The sequence below is a fragment of the Chaetodon auriga genome, chromosome 8, assembly GCF_051107435.1.
Source record: "Chaetodon auriga isolate fChaAug3 chromosome 8, fChaAug3.hap1, whole genome shotgun sequence".
NCBI lineage: Eukaryota > Metazoa > Chordata > Actinopteri > Chaetodontiformes > Chaetodontidae > Chaetodon > Chaetodon auriga.
This window is the reverse complement of record NC_135081.1, coordinates 28,811,528-28,831,755: the sequence shown is the minus strand read 5'-3', so window position 1 is coordinate 28,831,755 and position 20,228 is coordinate 28,811,528. Positions and strand designations below refer to the sequence as shown.

The 20,228-nt window shown below is 46.2% G+C and overlaps 2 protein-coding genes across 2 annotated transcripts in view; both read right to left on the bottom strand.

The window, feature by feature from the left end:
• pi4kb (phosphatidylinositol 4-kinase, catalytic, beta) overlaps positions 1 to 7,176 on the bottom strand; it is a 13,252-nt gene extending 6,076 nt beyond the window's left edge. The window contains 4 exon segments of the mRNA XM_076737429.1: positions 900 to 939; positions 1,316 to 1,681; positions 2,499 to 3,192; positions 7,006 to 7,176. Coding sequence (XP_076593544.1) covers positions 900 to 939; positions 1,316 to 1,681; positions 2,499 to 3,164 — 1,072 coding nt within the window. The 5' untranslated portion in view covers positions 3,165 to 3,192; positions 7,006 to 7,176.
• A 718-nt stretch (positions 7,177 to 7,894) lies between these two features.
• On the bottom strand, positions 7,895 to 19,320 carry selenbp1 (selenium binding protein 1). The gene is made up of 12 exons (XM_076738205.1): positions 19,160 to 19,320; positions 15,401 to 15,454; positions 14,957 to 15,069; positions 14,282 to 14,467; positions 11,535 to 11,655; positions 11,112 to 11,294; positions 10,662 to 10,843; positions 10,150 to 10,228; positions 9,768 to 9,889; positions 9,599 to 9,691; positions 9,350 to 9,468; positions 7,895 to 8,840 (listed from the first exon to the last, which is right to left on the bottom strand). Exons 1-12 carry the CDS (start codon positions 19,248 to 19,250, stop codon positions 8,678 to 8,680), a joined length of 1,506 nt encoding a protein of 501 aa, XP_076594320.1. The 5' UTR covers positions 19,251 to 19,320; the 3' UTR covers positions 7,895 to 8,677.
• Between the last annotated feature and the right edge of the window lie 908 nt (positions 19,321 to 20,228).

Genomic DNA, 20,228 nt, shown 5'->3' with positions numbered 1-20,228 from the left:
GGAGAGAGAGAGAGAGGGAGAGAGAGGGAGAGGGAGAGAGGGAGAGAGGGAGAGAGAGAGGGAGAGAGATAGAGAGAGAGGGAGAGAGAGAGGGGGAGAGAGAGAGAGGGGGAGAGAGAGAGAGAGCGAGAGGGAGAGAGGGAGAGAGAGAGAGAGAGAGGGAGAGAGACAGAGAGAGAGGGAGAGAGGGAGAGGGAGAGAGGGAGAGGGAGAGAGATAGAGGGAGAGGAGAGAGAGAGAGAGAGAGGAGAAAGAGGGAGGGAGAGAGAGAGGAGAGAGAGAGAGAGAGAGAGAGAGGGAGAGGGGGAGAGAGAGAGAGAGAGAGAGACAGACAGTGTTACTAGAGTGTTTGTGGTTTAAGTGTCTGCTGGCGTCTCCTCAGGTGACCTCTGGAGAGAGAGACAGGTGAAGGTTTGCTGTTTCAGTGAGTGAGACACCAGCTTCACTCACTCACTCACTCACTCACTCACTCACTCACTCACTCACACTCTCTCTCACACACACACACACTCACACACACACACACACACACACACACACACACACACTGGGCTGATTGGCTGTCCTTTGTAATTGGTCATCATCTGTTGCCGGCGGCCATCACAGATCACAGGTGCACCGACACAAACACAGCCAATCAGGCAGCCAGAGGAAACACGATGAGGATCCTGATTGGTTCACCCACAACAACACACAGCTGATTGGATCCAACAGTAGAAAAATTACTAGATGTGCTGGTCAAGTCCACAGACATGCAGTGAACGTCTGGGATTTCACCTCACACTGAACCTGAACCAGAACCAGAACCTGAACCAGAACCCACAGCTTCAACAGATTGCATTTCCCACTATGCACCCCGGAGGAAGAACATGAAGATGATGCTGGTGAACTTACGGGACCAGTCTCAAACTCCAGACTGTCCATGCTGGAGCTGCTGTCCTGAGGAGGTCAGAGGTCAGAGGTCAGACTGAGAATCAACCAGTTTCATCTTTCAGTTCTTTTGTTTGTTCATTAAAAAACGTGGATTTACTTTGAAGTATCCAGTGAGATACGACCTAATCAATGAACTACATTCCTGTCATGAGTTTGTCCCTGAAAAGGACCCGTAGTTTAAACCACTTCTACACTCGCCACTATGAAAGGCTGCTTTTTATTCAGTTCCCATGATGAAAGGTCAGCAGTTCGTTGAGCTCTGAGGACATGTGACCCATGTCAGCTGTCCTGTCTCGTCTCGGGTCAACGCTCACAGGCTCTATGGAATGAAAACAGGTAAAAACGGAGCAGAGACACGAGAAGACGAGTGCGGGGGTGTTACCTCGTCCTGGCTGCTCTCCACCTTCGGGTTGCTGGCCGTTCTCTTCAGGTTGGTGCTCAGACTGATGCTGACCGTGGCGTCGGATTTGGAGCGCTGGTGCGTGCGTTTGGAGGGCGACAGGCTGTGCTCACCTCCCAGGGGCCCGGGGCCGGCGGCGGGAGAAGTCACGGGACAGAACGGCGTCAGAGTCAGAGGGTCCCTGCGAACTCGAGACCCCGCGGGTTTCAGTTCGTCGGACAGGATGAGTTTCCTCAGTTTGGTTCCTCGAGAGTGTCGCTGGGTGGAGATGTGCATGTCGGAGGAGTAAGCTCCCAGCAGCCAGGCGCACTGCAGGCTGAAGGAGATGCTCTGTCTGCAGCGGTGAACCTGCAAGACAACACGCAGGGTTAAAGAGGAAGAAGCTCTGCGGGGGGTGAAGAAGAGGAGGAGGGAAACAACAATGGCACTGACAAAGGCTTTTTACAGTGCTGACCTCTGACCTGCTGAGACGAACCCTCGTCACAGGTCACATGTCTAAGAGCAATTCAGTTTCCTCGCCATCGAAGATCGACCAAAATGTCTGGACCCTCTGCGTTGGACCAAACAACAGTGGCAACACCACAACATTTTAAGGTTGTGCTTCCTGTGTGGTGCAGTTTTAACCCCCCACCCCCCTACATACACAGGTAAATGCTGAGCAGGTGCTAAGTCTTACTGGGGTTGTTCTGTGCGGCTGCTAGTTGGTCGCTCAGCCGGTGCGAGGGTGTTCGGAGCTGTTGCTCAAGTGTTTACAGGTGGTTGCTGTGGCTTTAGGGCCCCTGGTGAGGACTTCAGTAAGTAGCTGTAGGTGGCTGCTTGTGGTTTGACGGGTCTCTCCAAAGAGCTACTGGGTTTTAATAAGTGGATGGAAGGGTGTGGGTGGTTGCTATGGTGTTTGGGTGGTTGCATCTAACTGAATCATCTCTACGAAAACTGAGCATCCTCCACCCACTGATAAAGACCATGAGAGGCAGCTGAAAGCTCCAGAAAAAGCTAGTAAGTGGACAACCAGTGTGGAACTTTGCCTACTACAAGAACGACCTCTCACACTTAGCCTGACGACATCGGACAGCAGAGGCATCAGATCGAATCTGCAGATTCACAGCTGGACGCAGGTTTGAGGACATGCTGTTCACCCCCCCCCCACTGTCCAGACTACACCCACCACATATGGCTTGATGGCGTCCCCGACGTCCTCGTCCATGTGAATGTACATGTTGAGCAGCTGCGGCAGGTAGAAGTCCACCTCCTCATGGGGGAAGCTGAAGAGCCGGTTTCCGATGTACGCCTGGACGCCGGGCTCCTTGGAGTTGTGCAGGTAGGAGATGGCCATGGACACATCAAACAGCTTGGACTCAAACAGACGGAGCAGCCACGACTGTTTGGAGGGATTGTGTCTCTGCCACCGCCGAGCGCTCTTCACCGAGCCGGGGGCCGGGCCCTCGCCGTCGACCTCCGTGCGGATCTTCAGCGGTTTCACTGTGGAGTTCAGAGCGACGACGGGGGCGTGGGGCTCCGGGTCCGACCGCTCCCCATTCTGCAGGCCGGAGACGTCGCCGTCCTCCTGCCTCAGCCTCACCTTCTGCAGCACCTCCTGACACGCCCGATGGGCCACCTCAGCATCAATCACCAGGCTGAGCTCTGCCACGCCTTCACTGATGACACCCAGAGGGGGAGTAGCAGCCTGGGGGGGGCCACAGGACGACGAGGGGGTGGAGGGGAGGGACAGGGAGGGAGAGGAGGAGATGGAGAGGGAGGGAGATGGCAACGGAGAGGGGCTGTTCCGATCAGAGGGGGCAGGGGAAAGCTCTGGCTCTGTGTCCTCCATCATGGCTGCTGGGAGGCTCCGCCCTCCTCTACTGAAAGAGAGACAGAGGTCAGAGGTCAGACGTTTGAGGTCAGAGGTTAGAGGTCAGAGCAGAGGCCAGGTTCAGAGGTGAGCGGTCAGACATGAACTTGTTTGTTCCTCCATGATTTCCAGCAGCCTGTTATGAAGCATTTTGTCCACGTGCTTCAGGTAAGAGTACAAGTCTGTACAGGTGATGTCTGTGATTGTCGGTGTTCCTGTCAGTACTTCACAACTCTAAAAAGTAAGTTCACCTCTTCTGTTCTGAACAGCCCTGAGCTCCATGTTAAAATGAGCACGTAATTCAACACACCTGTTTATTCTGTGAAGCTTAAACTGATGACCTCCGCCCTCCGTGTGAAATATGCACCTCTGGACGCCAACCAACATTTTTCACTATTTTCTGAGATATCACAACAAAAAGATCACTCAACAAATCAATAATAATTAGATTAAATTAATGTATAATCAGATGACCCAATGATGAAAATAATAGTCCTCAACATGACAACAAACACAGCCAAGAACATCTGCAGACATTAAACCTGCACATCTGTGAGCCAATGGAAAGAGAGCGTACAGCCCTCAGGTCAGAGGTGAGGTCTGGTTTGTCTTCTCTTACCAGATTTTACAACGAGCATGTTCATCTCCTTCAACAAGTGTTAATATCATGTTAGCTAACTATTCATAAGTTATGAGGGTGTGATGGTAAAAACGTCACGTGCTTTATCTGTAAAAAACAAAAATATAAAAAACCAAACAATTCAACTGACTTAAAAACTGGTCAAACTCTCAGTTTAACATCATATGAACTGTTTGTCATCATCTCACATTAGAACTGCTGCTCATGAATGCAGAGCTAACACACACACACACACACACACACACACACACACACACACACACACACACAGCAGCTGTTTTCACTGTGTGTGTGTGTGTGTGATCTCAGAGTCGGGCCGGCTGTAATCCCACTGAGCAGATTACAGATTACAGTCAGAGGACAGGTTGTCTTTCTTGTCAAATCAGATAGAACGTGAAGCAGACTCATGGTCTACGCTCATGTCTTCATCTGCAGATCATCTGATGTGAAAAATGTCCATGTCAGCTGTTTTCTGACAAACCGTCTAAAGTCTGAAGGCGTTCAGTTTACTGTGACAGAGAGCAGAGAGTTTCATTTCTGGACTGAGGTCAATGATCAGGCTGTTTCCAAAGCTCTGGATGGTCCTCACTCTTCTAACGATGGACGTTTGACTGCAGCTGCCACCCTCACGAAGCATCTTCTTCTTCTATGTTTACGCATATTCATATTTCTGTACGCTAAGGTCGAGCGTTCTCTGATGAATTAGGTTCATGTGCATTGATCCCGGCTCTCATGACTGACTGATCCCCTGCAGATGGGCTGTTCAGACCCCGTCCACAGACCCTCCACCACAGCTCTGTAACATCATATCAATTATTGGTCCAACAAGGCCAAGCCTGATCACACAAATCAATTCTAACAGGTATAATGCTCTTTCATACCGGTGACAACATGGCTGCCTCAGGTATATCTGACCTCCAGTGTCTTTAAATCAACAAGCCTATTTAAATGTGCCTCCATCAAACGGCCTCTTTCCCGCATGGCTGTCAAATTCATGAGCGCACAGACCATAATATCTTCTACTTTACCGCTGATTCTGTCCACTCAGTCCTGGAGAACCTGCAGCTGTCTTTTCATGCCCTGCACCATGTTCTCTTCAGACCAAACTTCATGTAACTCAAACAAAATGCTCCACAGACTCCACTAACTGCCCATCTCTACTGCCAATGGTCTGAATACTGAAGGCTTCCAGAAGTTTCTCAGCATCTGGCTGGATGACAAATGAATATTTAAACACCACATCATTTGTTTAGAGAAATGAAAGCAGCTCTGGTCTGATTGGTGGGAGGAGGACTGTTGAACGTCACAGTTGTGGACAGTGAGGATGTAATTTCATGCTGCTGCCTCCACCGTCATCACTCAGCTGTGAGGTTGATTCCTGCTGAGAGCTCCAACACTGACCACCGTCTGCTCTCACACTGGTGTCTGTGTAAAAACCCAGTCAGGAAACCACCTTCATACAGCACATGTATGTTCCACTGGAGCTGCTCCACCTTCACCTGGCTCCACCTAAAGGCCGGATACCTCTTCAGGTCCGTCGTGCTGGACTGATCCAGGAAGGACCGCTGAGAGCATCAGTCCAGCAGACTCATGGACACTCTCACAGTGTGACCTCAAAGTGAACCCTCTTCTAGGTTTTGGACAAACGTCCTTCATAACGTCCACGTGTGCGTTCACGTGGGTTACTGAATCTTAAAGTTATTTTCTACAAACATTTTGTGCTACGTTTTAGACACAAATGATGCGACGTGAATAACATCTGTAGCTGTCTGTGAAGATTGCTATTCATCCAGGTCATATCCACACAAAGCAACCATTTCTTACCGTTAACACTTTTAATGACAGGCCAGTCCAAATGGATTTAAGAGATGATGAATAAACAAGACTGATGGCAAATGTTTCTCCTGCATACTTCAGTTTCTTGTCCTTTACCAGCTGATGGACACACAGATTCTCATGTGTCTCTAATGAGCTGATTGACGGCTGTCAAAGCGATCCATCCTGCTCTAATATTCATCGCCTCATTGATGAAGTCGAGTTGAAATGACTGCTCGATGACGTTTCTGTTCTGATCACTGATCAATCATTTACGTCACTCTTTTGTCTTTTCTTTTTTTATCCTCTTGGTGTCGATTTCTCTGTTTTCTTTGACAGTAAAGTGAATGTCTTTGGGTTAGTTGGACAAAACACATTATCTATCAAAGTTTGACTTCACAGTAAAAAATCTGTCTGTGTGTCCACAGCCAGCACTCCTGGAGACACTGTGGACAGACAGGAACACAAAGCGGGACATTCACTTTGAAAACTGAAGCATCTTAAACTGATCGTAACAAACTTAAATAAAACAAAGGGATGATCGACACTCAGTGTTCAGTTTATGATGTGCAGCGTTAAACTAATGTAGTCTAATGTATAATGTTTCATTTCTGTTGAGTCACTGTGGACAATAATCATTTAACTCGTCATTTATGGCAGATCTACTGGATTACACACAGTTTAAGATAATCTTTTAAAACTGTCTAATAGTAAAGCGTTAAACATGAGCTCATTTCAAAGTCTAGTGAAAGCATATTTAAAGTAACAGTTTAGAAATTCCTCTAGTTAGAAGCTCAGCTAGCAGTCAGCTGATGTTAGCTTAGCACAAAGCTAACTCAGAGTGGATGTGCAGATGGAAGTTAAACCTTCCAAAAGCTCGGGGTTTTCATGAGCTTTTCACTGAAAGCTAAGTTAACAAGTAGCGGGTGTAGCGTTGGCATTAGCTCAGACTAACAGTTTACAGTTCAGGATCAAACAGACTGCTAGCTTACTGTTACGTTAGACGAACTAATGATGCTGTTATTTGACACGCAGTTACCGTTAACCAGCTAACGAAACATTAGCATCGTGCTGAAACTGCTTAGCTTACAGGTTAATCTAAACACTCGGAAGCTGACTAGCAATAAGCCAAATAAAACCTCTTTTCACCCAACAGCGTCAGCTCTTGTTTCGGCATTTAACTCAGACACAAACACGGCACGGTTAATGTTAGCGTTAGCATTAGCCGGCAGATCGGGCCAACTGTTGCTAACTCCGTTCAATTGTTTTAAACCTGTATGCTAAGCTAACGTTAGCTCCGTCTCAGTCATGCCTTAATTCTTCAGGTTGAGTGAAGTGTCTGTGTGTTTACAGGTGAGTCAGTCTTACCTGGTTACAATTTACTGGGTATGAAATGATGTTTTATTTCCAGTTTGTGTCCTCCATTGATACTCAGAGATCTTCATGTCAACAACAGCTAACATTCCCGCCAGGCGGCGCCGCCGCCGCTGTGTGCTTCTTCTTCGTCTTCTTCTTCTTCTTCTACTTCTCCTCCTGTCTGTTTGTTTCCGGTACTCCGACAGTTACAGGTGGTACTTGGATTTACGTTCTGATTGCTTTGACTCAACTGGACCAGCACACGAGCTGCGTGTATACGTGTATAGGTGTAGTTAATACGTATATAGTACTGTATATAGTACTGTATAGATGTAACGTAAATATGGTTTTATTTGATTTTTGTTTCATTTTATTCTTTTCTGATTTCAACATCTTGTGTTGAACCTCAATTGTCTACTTCTGGAGATTTCCTTTCACTACAGAGAAACGTTTTACTTTTACTGCATTTACCTGACGCTGAAATGACTGAAAGTACTTTGTTCATAATACAGTTAGTTAGTTAGTTAGTCTGCATACTTTATCTCTATTCAGTACTTAGATTTAATAAACAGAGTATTGTATGTGTGTGGTGTGTTTGCTCTTCTGCTGTTTTTATGTTTTAAGATTTTGTTCTTTTCTGATTTTAAATCCAAAACATGATCACAACCATAAATTAGATTAATAGAAAATAGAAGTTTCTGATTACAAGTTAAGCATCAATAATAATCCAAATGTGTAAATATGATCAACTGAACAGTTACTTTTACTTTTGATACTTGATACTTTGTAACTTTTTCCTGTAATGAGTATTTCTACTCTGTGGTATTAGTATTTTTCATAAAAGAGAAAATTGAAGAGAAAAACGCATCTAGAATCTGCAGGTGAAAGTATCAGACAGAAGACCAATCAAATGTAATTTTATTGAAACATCACGACATGACAGTTTGACCTGCAGGTGGTGCTGCAGGATACAGGTGTGACTGACAGGTCCCAGCAGGTCACTTACAGTCAGACAGGTTGGTTATATTCTAACACAGAGATCAGAACCTGCACCTGTACCTGAGTCTCAGGCTGTCGTCGGATTGGTCAGTTTGTTACCTGGAGACGTGGCACTCAGAGGAAGGTTGAATGCAGATGTTGGAAACAGTACATTTAATCAAGTCCTGCACCAAGGCACAGATCAGGTCTGGATCAGGTCTGGATCAGGTCTGGATCAGGTCTGATTCAGGCCTGAATCAGGCATGGCCAGGTCTTTCATGTTTTAATGTGAAGCACTTGGAATCGTCTTGTTCTGCTTCAGACAGACCATTCTGACCAGTCGCCCTGTTCGTCGTCGTCTTCTATCATCTCGATTCTGCGCGAGCCTTCGTCTCCAGCTGTTTCTATTCGTGCTACGTTAACCTGAACGGTTTGATTCATTGATTTGATATTAAAGCTGTTAATACCGTGTTGCAGTGCTGAACGGCTGAGTGTGAAGTGAAACGGAGAAACGTCAGCTCCTCCGTCACACTGGCTCAGTTCTTCAGAGGTGATTAAAGCTACATGTGATGAAGTGATGAATTGACTGAAAACATTAACGGTAAATGTTGAACGACCAATGAGGCGTCATGCTGCTCACTTTAAATTTCATATGGATTCATGTTGACATGCCAGATCGAATCGTCCTCAGTGTGTCTGCTTGTCTTCACAGCCAGATGTCAGACGTACAGTCTCCTCCAGGATATCTGAGCTCATGGGCGAGAGCCGGACCGCCGGGTTCTTTACCGAAATCCACCAGGAAGTTCTCATTCAGGGAGAGGCCTCCGTTAACAGAGTCCACATCGATCTGCATCATCACCGAGCCCTGTCTGCAGACACACAGTCACACAGACACACAGACACTCAGTGTGTGTGGACTCACCTGGAACCTTTAGTTCTGCATCTGTTTTCATTCTGATGCTGCAGAACTCAGAAACAAACTCTTAAAGGTTCCAGAAACTGAAGAATTTTTACCCTTTAGTAAGGAATTCCTCACATATTTCAAATGAATGTTTAAAGGCACAACTTCAGCTCCGCGTCATTTGTTAAGGAAAGGGATTTTTAGATTTAAGGGAGTTTTTAAGGGGTTTTGTTCTGCTAAAGACCTCAAGCATTCATGAAAACATGTTTTCTGTGATTATTTAACTTCATTTCAGATATTTACTTCTTTCTTCACATCTGTACGTCAGCTGCCTCGAGTTGTCCACATACTTTTGGCCATATAGCGTACTTTAATCAGGTATGTGTTGCATTTAGTAATATTACAGTGGCAGTGCAGTAATATTTCAGTCGAACTGCAGTGGTAGCGCAGTAATACTGCAGTAACGTGCATACTGACTTGATCATGTCGGGGTAGAACTGCTTGTCCCAACCGCTGTAGAGAGACGTTGTCACATAAAGTCTCCGACCGTCTAAACTCAGCTGGATCATCTGAGGACTTCCAGGGATACGCTTTCCCTGAAAGACAGACGGGTGGAGAGAGATGTCAATAAATAAATGAAAAATAAACCCCAGCAGAGGATTGAACACAGGATGTTGGATAGACAGGTCCATTCTGTCCTGTCTCACTGCTTCCTGTCTGTGGTACCTGGATGATGCGTGGGCCAGGTTGTGGCTGGTTCTCGGGGTCTTCCAGGACTTTGACGGGACCATCACTGATGATACTTCCTCCCAGAAACACCTGAAAGAGACACACGGGTTAACTGTCTCTGAGCTTTCACCTGTTCATCACTGCACAGGTATCATAACATTCACACCTGGCCGACAAGTCGTGGATTCCTCCTGTCTGTGATGTCATATTGTCTGATGTCACCATGCAGCCAATTACTGAAGTAAAGAAAGCGGTCGTCCAATGAGATCAGGATGTCTGTGATCAGACCTGCACAGACAGACAGGAAACCAGTCAGACAGAGACAGACAGACAGACAGACAGACAGACAGACAGACAGACAGTAAACCAGTCAGACAGAGACAGACAGACAGACAGACAGACAGTAAACCAGTCAGACAGAGACAGACAGACAGACAGACAGTAAACCAGTCAGACAGAGACAGACAGACAGACAGACAGACAGACAGTAAACCAGTCAGACAGAGACAGACAGACAGACAGACAGACAGACAGACAGACAGACTCACTTGGCATCTCAGGTAGCAACCAACCCTCCACCTTCTTACAGGGGACAGTGATGACCTTCTCTGCAGCCCAGTCACCTTTCTGAAAACACACAGGCTGCAGTCATGCTAGCAGCTCTGTACACAGCAGTGCTTTGAGCTAAATGCTAACATCAGCATGCTAACAGTGAGCAGGTATGATGTTTTCGATGGGAGCTAATGTTGGATGGTGAGTCAGATTGTCCTTCTCCAAAGAAAGATCCAGCTGCTTGCTAATCAACCAGAACACTATAAAGACTCAGAGTCCACATGGATCCAGTACAAACCCTGTGGTGGCGACTGGAGTCCTTCTGGGTTACAGAACCGGACACTAATGAAACTCTTTCACTGCACGCTCAGGCCTGGAGTTCATTTCTCATCCTGCATTCACTCCTGTCACATACTCTGTCATAATAATCAATTATCTGGCCATTCACTGTCTCTGCTGGTTGAACTAACTGCAGTCTTACAGGGATCTAGAACCTCGTGATACTGACTGGTGTTTTGTAGAATCTGAAGACTGTTCCTCGCAGGGCACATCCCACGTAGCCCTCAGTGGCATCAGGGTCATGGAGGAATCGGACCTCCAGGGGAATACCACCCTCCTCGCCAAGTTCAAGCGTCTGCAGCTTCCTGTGGGTGGTCCAGTCCCAAACATGGAGGGAGCTTCCATAGTGACCTGCAACACCAACAACAATGAACTTGTATGAGCGGAGGTTTGATTTTTGTGCAACAGGGAGCCTGACATCGCTCAGAACTACATGTTACATGACGTTTTTTTATTCCTGCATCACATGAAGGTTCCCCTGTGGATCAGAACGTAAAATCTAGAGGCTCTAACAGGATAACAGCATGTAGATGACATCTCTGTGTCGTCAGAGAGGCCATGATGATAAAACTGTTACAGAAAACAAACACTCGGGGAGGAAGAGATTGAGAAGACTCACCCTCTTTGACATGAGCTGGATTGAAACCATCAACCAGAGCTTTGGGCGCACCCCATTCAGTGCTGATCATCACATTGTGCCGAGGTTGGTACCAGAAGTCATATCCAAAGGGCGCTGCTTCACCTGGGTGCTCCCAGTTACCAACCACCTCGAACGTCTCACCGTCCAGCAGGATGAAACCACCTGAGAGAAACAGAAGTGTAACAACTGAAACTGTCCACGAGAGGACGCTATAACAATCAACGGTTTGTCATTCAGAATGTGTGTGTCTGGTCAACTCTGGTTAACAAGCAGATTTTACAGATCATAAAACTGTTCCTTTGACGTTCCTTTACTGGTGTTTGGAATAAAACCTTCACAGTTCTCCGTCTATGTGAGCAGGTCTGTCTGAGGATTTGTGAGCCCGTGTGCCACTTCTCTCACCTTTGCCATTGCCAGATGGGTCTCCCATACTGCTGATCATGATCTGACCGTTGCCCAGACAGTGGGTGGTGTGAGGGTTCCCAAGGCCACACTTCCAGTACAGATCGATAGGCTCCACTATCTGAAGACACCACAGTGTAACACAGACACAACATTTCCACCTTTATCAGAGAAGCGCAGTCTGAACAAAGTCAGCATGTGTTTCTTTTCAAAACAACAGCTCAGTGCTTCACAATAAAAGCATCCATCCATCCATCCATCCATCTTCTGCTGCTTATCTCGACTGGAGTCTTACTGGAGTAGGAATGGAGAACTGTGTGTTTCTTAGTGGAGTTTTACTGGGATTTGAACCTAGAACCTTATGTCAATGGCTGAGGTTTTCGTAACTTGATAACTTTCGTAACTGGGATTCGTAACTTGATCCTTGTGTTGTGTACTGACTGAAGTCCCACTGAGATCAGAACCTAGAAACCTGTAGACTTGCCAGTAAGACTCCAGTAAGTATTTCAGTGTTCTAGGGTTCCATTTCAGTATGACTCCAGACAATAAATCGGGGTCTTGGGTTCTGATTCAATTAAGACTCCAGGTCTTAACTGTTGTGCTGACTGGGGTTTTACTAGGGTAGTAAACCTGGAGTGACTGAAGATTGGGTCCAGGTGGCAGCAGAGTAAGCAGGGCAGCCCAGATATCTTCTCCTTCTGGACGACCCCAAGGTGTTTCCAGGCCTGATGAGATACACAGAAGAATTCTTCCAGTTCATTGTGGGGTGGAATCCCGGCTTCCTCCCAGTTGGACCAGTCCAGAATATGTCCACAAGGAGTTGTCTAGAAGCATGAATATCCAAGCTCCTCACCCTGTGTCTTCAGCTGAGTCCAGACACATGAGCAAGGAAACACATTTCAGCTGCTTGAATTTACCATTTCATACTTTTGGCCACTAACCATCCAGAATCCAGCTCCAGGATCAGCTCCCTCTGTGCGACGATAGTCCAAAACAACATTCAAGTTAGTGCTGATGTGGCACAGATCGGCCTGTTGATCTCATGCTCCATTTCCTGCAGCTTCACGCTCAGCTGCAAACCATCCCAGTTTATGCTCCCAGCAACCAGCAGCCCTCTTGGCTGCTCCTCTTCAGTGCCTCATTAAGGTCTCCGAGGAGAACTGAGTGTTGAATAATTACACAGTGACTCAGCAGACTGTCAGCCATGTTCGCTTTCTCATTAATTGTCAGGCTCACTGAAGCCAACACTGCAACATTTTTTATTTCCCACTTCACCAATGACTCCTGTGTCTTTCAAACAGCAAGTTTTTAGAGAACAGCTGTTAGAGTGTTTATGATCTGATCTGAACTCAGGATGAACCTTCCTCCTCCTCCTCCTCCTCCTCCTCAGAATAACAAACTCTGCTTTTCTCCTGCTTTTTCTTTCGTAGTTCAGTTTCTCTGCCCTCTCTGAAGGAGTTATTTCTCTGCATTTAAAGAAAACAGCTGCTGTTTTCACAAGTTAGGTTCAGGGCCAATTTAGCCCTCTATGGGGCCCCACTGAACTCTCCATGCATCCAGGGCCCCTCTACAAGACAGGACTTCATGATGCGACTGCTTTAGGGGTCCATATTACCAAATTCCTACAAATGAACGTAATGACACAGTGAAAGTGGAGCTTTCAGAGTCCCTGATCTGCTGCCATGATGCAGCGGACTCTTTTTCCCGGCTGGTGATCCATCTTTGGTTACAACGAACAGCAAGCGTTTCCCTTCTACTGTAAAAACACAGGAAGTGAAGTTGGAATTTCCTTCAGTCATTCTTGTTCAGGCTGAAAAAAAACAGCTTCCAGTGAGATATTTCATGGATTTAGTCTCTCTGAAAGGAAACACTCTGAGCTTTTATTCCCAGCAGATAGAATCACTGTAAGTGCTGCTGAAATGGAGTAACAGAAGTTTAAACACACTGAAGTAGAAGGTTTTTTCGGCCTGAATTTTCTTTGCTAACAGATGTTTGCAGATGACTTAATCTGGAACTTATGAGCTTGAAAATACAGTGAAGTCTGACATTTGTTCAAGTTCAAGAAGAACTGATAACAGTACAATACCAACTGAATATTTCACATTGCTGTAATAGTATATTTAGGCATTCTGCAAAAAGAAGCCATTTAGAATATTTATCCAGATAAATATCTACATTTATATTCAGGTAATCTATACTAATATTTAGGCTATGTATCTTCATATTGAGGCCATTTACTATGTTTATCATTTTAAACTGTGCGTTTGCACCGAATTCCTTGAATTAGCTGTGAGTTAGCCACTGAAGCAGCACATCCTCCTTTTCATAAGTTCATTGGCCACAGGAAACGCCAGTCATTTGCACAATCAGTTGCAACTGGCTTGATCTTTGCACAGGACGATTTGGACCTTTGCCAATATGACCTGAGCGTTATCGATCAGTGGATTACTATGAGACTTCAGTGAGTTGCTTCAGTATGATCAGTTGTTTGGTTGTTGTTGGCATTGATTGAACCTGCTGTTGTGATACTTTCTTCATGGTTTGCATCAATCAAATCACAAGAATCTTAACTTTCCAACAATAAGTACAGCCTTAAAGGCACAAGTTGTGTGCTTAGACGGGTGGAGCTCTCAGCACTTGGGGCTGTTGGAGTGTCATGAGGTACTCAATACACAGTTGTTTGGGCTGCGTCTAGCCCCCTTGGCAGAACAGCGTCAATGAGGGGAGGGGTGGTGTGCTGTTCGTACCTTGTGGATCTGCGGGGCTCGGGGATTTGTCCCAACATCGACCACGTAGACCCTGGAGGAGATGAGCGATGGTAGAATCAGACGATTTCTTTTCTTGGAGGCGTCACCGAAGCAGCTGCTGCAGGCATTCCAGCCGGAGTGATGCAGCTCGTCACGAAGGTTCGGCATCGGCAGCCGGTGGATGACCTGCGAGGGCAGCGCTCAAAGGTTAAAATCCTCTTCAGACTTTATATCATTATTACTTAATATTAATATCTGCACTTTGTTTATTTCAGAGATGTTTAAAAGGTTTAAGAACAGAGCAAAGTGATGCAGAAAGGCAGTAAAACAGATCCTACAGGTCAGCGTGAGAGGTTGGTCTCATTTTGTATGGACCTCAGGTAGAATAGTCCACTTTCCACTTTGTGGAAGCTGAAGGGCTTCTGAATAAATAATAAAGAGACAGAAAAAATAAAAACCTGAAGGAGGAAGAAGAAGATGAAATGACAGCGAGACATCTGAGTGGAAAACTAGTCCAGCAGGAGGAGAGGGCTGAGAGAACAAAGACAAGAAATGAAGTGATGCCACGTATCTACAACCTTCACTGATTAACCTAAACTTCAGAATCCCAACATAATAAATTGGAGCAGGAGATGAAGGCAGCCCAGACGACCCAACAGGGAAGCCTCTTTGTACCTGGCAGTAGGTGGGGGATTTCGGGTCAACATCAACAGTGGCGAGGTAGTCAGGTTTTAGGGTGTCAGTGTTGCGGTAGATGCAGGGCAGGTAGACAATCTCCTCCCGAGGACCTTCAACAAGAAAAACAAGTCAAACTCTTGCTGGTGTTCGTTCTTGTGTTTTTGGGTGGGTTGTTGAAACAGTTTGAAACATAACTTCCTGTGAAAGAGTTAACTGTCCTTTTTAGGCTTCAGGTTTTGTACAGAGTTGTTTGTACAGGAGGTAGAGCGGTCGCCCACCAATCAGGAGGTTGGTGGTTCGATCCCTGGCTTCGACGGTCCCCGTGCCGAGGTATCCTTAGGCAAGATACTGAGCCCCAGAACTGCCCCCGATGCTGTGCTATCGGTGTGTGATCATCATCAACATCATCAGACAGACCGACAGACCGACAGACCGACTCACCCTTCATAGCATCCAATGGGCTTCGGTATCCCGGTCCACATCCTGAACAACTGGCTGAGAAAACACAACACGTGAAAGGTCATGAAACCATCTCAACACTGTTCTTACTACAGGTCACAGAGGGCAGAGGTCACAGGGGGCAGAGGTCACAGAGGGCAGAGGTCACAGAGGGCAGAGGTCAGAGGTCACAGGGGGCAGAGGTCACAGAGGGCAGAGGGCAGAGGTCACAGGGGGCAGAGGTCACAGGGGGCAGAGGTCACAGAGGGCAGAGGGCAGAGGTCACAGGGGGCAGAGGTCACAGGGGGCAGAGGTCACAGAGGGCAGAGGTCACAGAGGGCAGAGGTCACAGGGGGCAGAGGTCACAGTGGTCGATGCTGGAAGGTTGCAGGTGGGAGGAGAGAGAAATCCAAAAACTCTCTCAGAGCTCATTCCTGATGTTTGAACACTGAATTTTTTCCAGGCATCTGGATGTTTCTCTCTGGATTATTTCCAATTTTCTTCCTCTTAACAATAAAAAACCCCACAATAAATCTGAATAAATACATAAAGTGGTTCAGCAGCTGGTCCTCCTGTCCTCTGTCCACAGTTCACCTTTTATTTGTCAGACTGATGCATTCTGGGAAACAGTTCAGCAAAGGTCAGCATACTATAAACAGCAGGGGCATTTTATAAGTCATAGCATTTAAGCGTGTTAGCATTTGCTAATTAGCAGTAAACACAAAGCACGGGCTGAGGGGAATGTCACTCAAAATGGTGACCTGATGATGGCGCTACATGAAAAGTCAGTGGACCAGGATGAGACCAGGAGGCCAAACTAACACGTCCAGGATGGTCCCACGTCCTCGCTCTCTGCTTTCTATCCTGATATCTTTGGGTTTTCTGCTAATCGTTTGGGAAAGTGGATCCTGGATACTATAAACCGCCGCCCCACCTTCTTCAGCAGCGTTAAGCCTTTTTCCTGTGACTGAAAACCAGAGATCAGAACGGAGACAACGTGCCGACGTCTGTGAGCTGCACAGATTGTGAAGGACGGACTGACAGGAAACGCTGCATCAAGAGATGCAGGAGGTGAGAATGAACATTGGGGCGACCGCAGACTGTCTGCTTCCCGTCTCAGTAATCTTAAATCTCTCAGCGTTCACAGACAGTCGGACAGTCACAGAATCCCGACAGCTGAAACGAGCTTCTGTTAACGTCACATCACGAAAAAATCTTAGCTGTGGAACATGATGAGATCGTTTGAGTCCCACGGTCACGAACACTCCTTCAATAACATGTTCGAACACTTTAAAGGCTGTTGTTCCACTAAAGGTTAAAGAGGTGGATGGACAGAGTCTCCTCGTGGTTAAACAATGACAGCGTTAACGACAGGAAGACAATCTGTGAGCAGCTGAAAGAAAACGGAGAGCTGGGCTCACAGGTCGCTGTCAGAGAAGACACGACTGCCTGCGACAAAGCAACAAATCTGACAGTAAACCATCACTTTTCCAAATCTGTTACAGAGAATCTGCTCAGTGCTGCCCCCACCTGTCCACAGGTCTGCATCTACCTGTGAAGAACTGCGTCGTTCTTCAGGTACACAGTGACCTCAGACAGTCCAACTCGTCCACTTCCTGTGTCCACCCTGAACCTGCAGCATTTTGAGCAGGTGTGGGACAGAGTTTCAGGTCCTGAAGATTATTAATTCGTCTCTGCAGACAAACACCTATGGCAGTAGTATTTTTACATGTACATAAAGTACATGTACACAGTTGTTTTTCTACTCTGTCCTGCACATTTTTTTTAACTCGACCCTTTTGTGCCACTGTGTTTGCTCTTCTAATACTCGCTGGCTGTAACCACTGAACTTCCCCGGTGTGGGATCAACAACAGATCTTATCTGATCTGATCTGATCTGATCTTATCTTATCTTATCTTATCTGATCTGATCTGATCTGATCTGATCTGATCTGATCTTCCCAATGTGTTTAAAACAGCTGCTGGAAAACCTAAAGAAGAAAAAGTAAACTGAAGAAAACACCCTCGATATGAACTCACTCACTAACTTCAGGCTGAAATCAAACCTTCACTCATCAGTGAGATTCTGGAAAAACAAACCAAAAAGAAGAAAAACAGACATTTGAGTTTATCAAACTGAGCTGAACTCTACATTTACTCAGGTAGTTTGAGGTACTTATACTTCAAAGACTTTCATGCTACTTTCTTCTCCTCCTCTTCATCTCAGAGGAAAATATTGACCTGACAGCTTCAGTTACTTTAAAGTTTAGGATTTGACACACAGAACGTATGAAGAGTTTACAGAATCTGATTTTTAGTTACAAATTAAACAATCAGACAGTTTTACAGCGGAAACGTTTAGTCATTAATCAATCAGTTGAAAATTAATGATCAACTATTTAATCATGGTTGAAGTCATTTTTCCTGTAAAGGGAACTGCACTGAGTACTTTTACTCTGAATAGTTGAAGTACATTTTCCTGATTCTACTTATATACTTTTACTGAAGTAACATTTTCAATGCAGGACATGTACTTGTAACAGAGTATTTGTACAGTGTGGTATTAGTACTTTTCTTGCAGATACACAGCTGTTTCCAGGAAAAAGAGCCGAGCTGCACTTTAAGTAGAAATTTACAGCTGAAATTAATCATCTTTTCTCTGAGACAAGACCAGTTGGACGTCACAAAGAGGACAGCAGACTAACAGGACGCCATGAAGTCATCTGCTCTGACAGACATGAAAGACACGTTTTTGAGGACTTTTCAGGCCCAAACAGCCTCGTCGAGTCCAGAAGATCACAGGCAGGTTTGGTTTGTTGGCCGGACTCACGTTCAGGACACAAAGAGAGTCAACGGTCAGTTTTCTGAGCCGTCTGTAACGTCCACTGAGCTCTGCGTCCTCAGTCATCTGCTGGACACTAACGTCCTGCAGGTCAACAGTCCACAACAGTCTGCTGATGCTCTGTTGACTGTTTGTCAAAGTGTTGTCATTTTCACGTGTGCTGTAACACTGATGTGACCTCTTTGTCCAGGTTGACAGGAGCACCATGACGATGTCTTATTGGTCTTTATGCTCACTGTCTTTTTATCCGCTGGTCTCAGTGTCTTCAGGTCAAACTCTCAGTAAGGTGGTTCATGTGTGCCGCTCAGGACGTCCAGCAAATACAACCAACAGACTCAAACAGCCCTTAAGTGCAGGAGGAACTGGACTGATTTGCACAGTGTCTTCACTTTCTACTGTTTGGTCTTAGTGTTGCGTTCAGGTGCCCTGTGCATTCTGTGTGCTGAACGTATCCACACATCCAACTGCCCCATGGGAACAAACAAAGCTGATTTGCTAAAATGGAGCTTTTCTTGCAGTTGGTGTGAAATATTTGAAGTAGTTTGCAGGAAAGGTCTCAGGCAAGACCTGCAAATTCTCTGTTTCATCAGAGGTAAATAAAAAGATCAAGTGCAGCAGGAAACAACAAACAGGCATCCGAGTTTAATGTGAGCTCAGAAACCTGCTGAGGCTTCAGGGACTGCACCTCCAGTTTCCCCCTGAGCTGAACAGCAGCAGCAGAAAGATCCTCTCAGCTCCAGAGTGAACGAGAACAAAGGTCAGCAGCACAGATCTGCCTGAGAGCTGCAGCCAATCAGCCAGACTTCATGAGAAAAAGGTACAACTGAAGCAGCTGAGGCAAACAAACGCTGCAGAGGACAGTGAAGACGACACATGTGATGGAGGCTCGAATAAAGTGGTAAAAACAGAAAGCAGCTCACCCATGTCTGAGCTCCTGGTCTGATCAGATCCTGCAGGTCCTGCTGTCCTGGACTCTCTCAGATCAGGAGGGTGGAGTTTAACCGCTTTCATATCAGGACACAGCCAATCAGAGAGGAGGGGCGTGACTTTCAGGCCAGCCAGCAGACTGCAGGTTAACCCTCTGAAGTCCAGCAGAGACCTGCACAGACCGGTTTACTGTTCAAAGAGCATCACGTCACTGAATCGTGCAGATTGTTGATGTGATTCTGAATGAGCTGAACAGCATTTCTTCACGTTTATCCACAAATGTTTCTGCACAGTACAAAGCCATCAGAGTGTGTGTGTGTGTGTGTGTGTGTGTGTGTGTCCATTCATCATTCAGCTGCTTTATGATCGAAGCTGCTTCCCTTGTTTGTCTTTCTGTCTAACTCATTCATACTCATGATTCATGCTCTTCATTGTCTCATTGAAGCTTCACTGTGTTTCAGCAGATGTTGCTGGTCCGATCCGGTTTTGTGCTGTTCTGTTCTTACGTGTGTGATGTGACTGTAAGTCCTGTTGTTTTATCACCTCAGTTAATGATTGATTGACCTCGTCGGCGTCTCACTTTATCTCTTCGATTTTACACCTCATACAAGTGATTGTAGTTGTTTGAAGTTTTACTGTTTTGAGCTTTTATGAACTGAGTTTTCGTCGTGTTCACGATACATCGTTTGAATCTCTGCGCTTCTCTTTTGTCTTTTGTTTCTGGATGTTTAATGAAACAATAAAACCAATGAGAAAAAGTAGTTATGGATGTAATTCCTCTGTGTGCTTACTGGTGACCACCACGGCTGAACGCCGCCTGAGCCCCGACTTCTGATGGCAGGAAAAGTAACGGTCCATGAGCACCAGCCGCCTCCCTGAGGGTCCCACAGTCCAACCACAAGCCTTCAAGCTCAACGCTGCAAAGACTGACTGTTTAAATCCGAACCAGGTGGTGCCTCCACACATGGTGCACCAGGTACCAGGTGAGACTGTGAGGAAGCCAGGCAGCGTCGTCCAAAGATGTCCTGCAGAGGCCGTGAGTCCACTGAGGAACAGGCCACA

Bases quoted from the DNA above. Each gene is read 5' to 3' on its own strand.
- selenbp1 (XM_076738205.1), bottom strand. From the start codon at position 19,250: ATGAAAGCGGTTAAACTCCACCCTCCTGATCTGAGAGAGTCCAGGACA. The intron at 10,844-11,111 runs GTGAGTCTTCTC...TTGGTGTTGCAG, and splicing joins TCCAGCTCATGTCAAAGAGG to GTCACTATGGAAGCTCCCTC. The intron at 8,841-9,349 runs GTCAGTATGCAC...GTGTGTCTGCAG, and splicing joins TTCTACCCCGACATGATCAA to ACAGGGCTCGGTGATGATGC.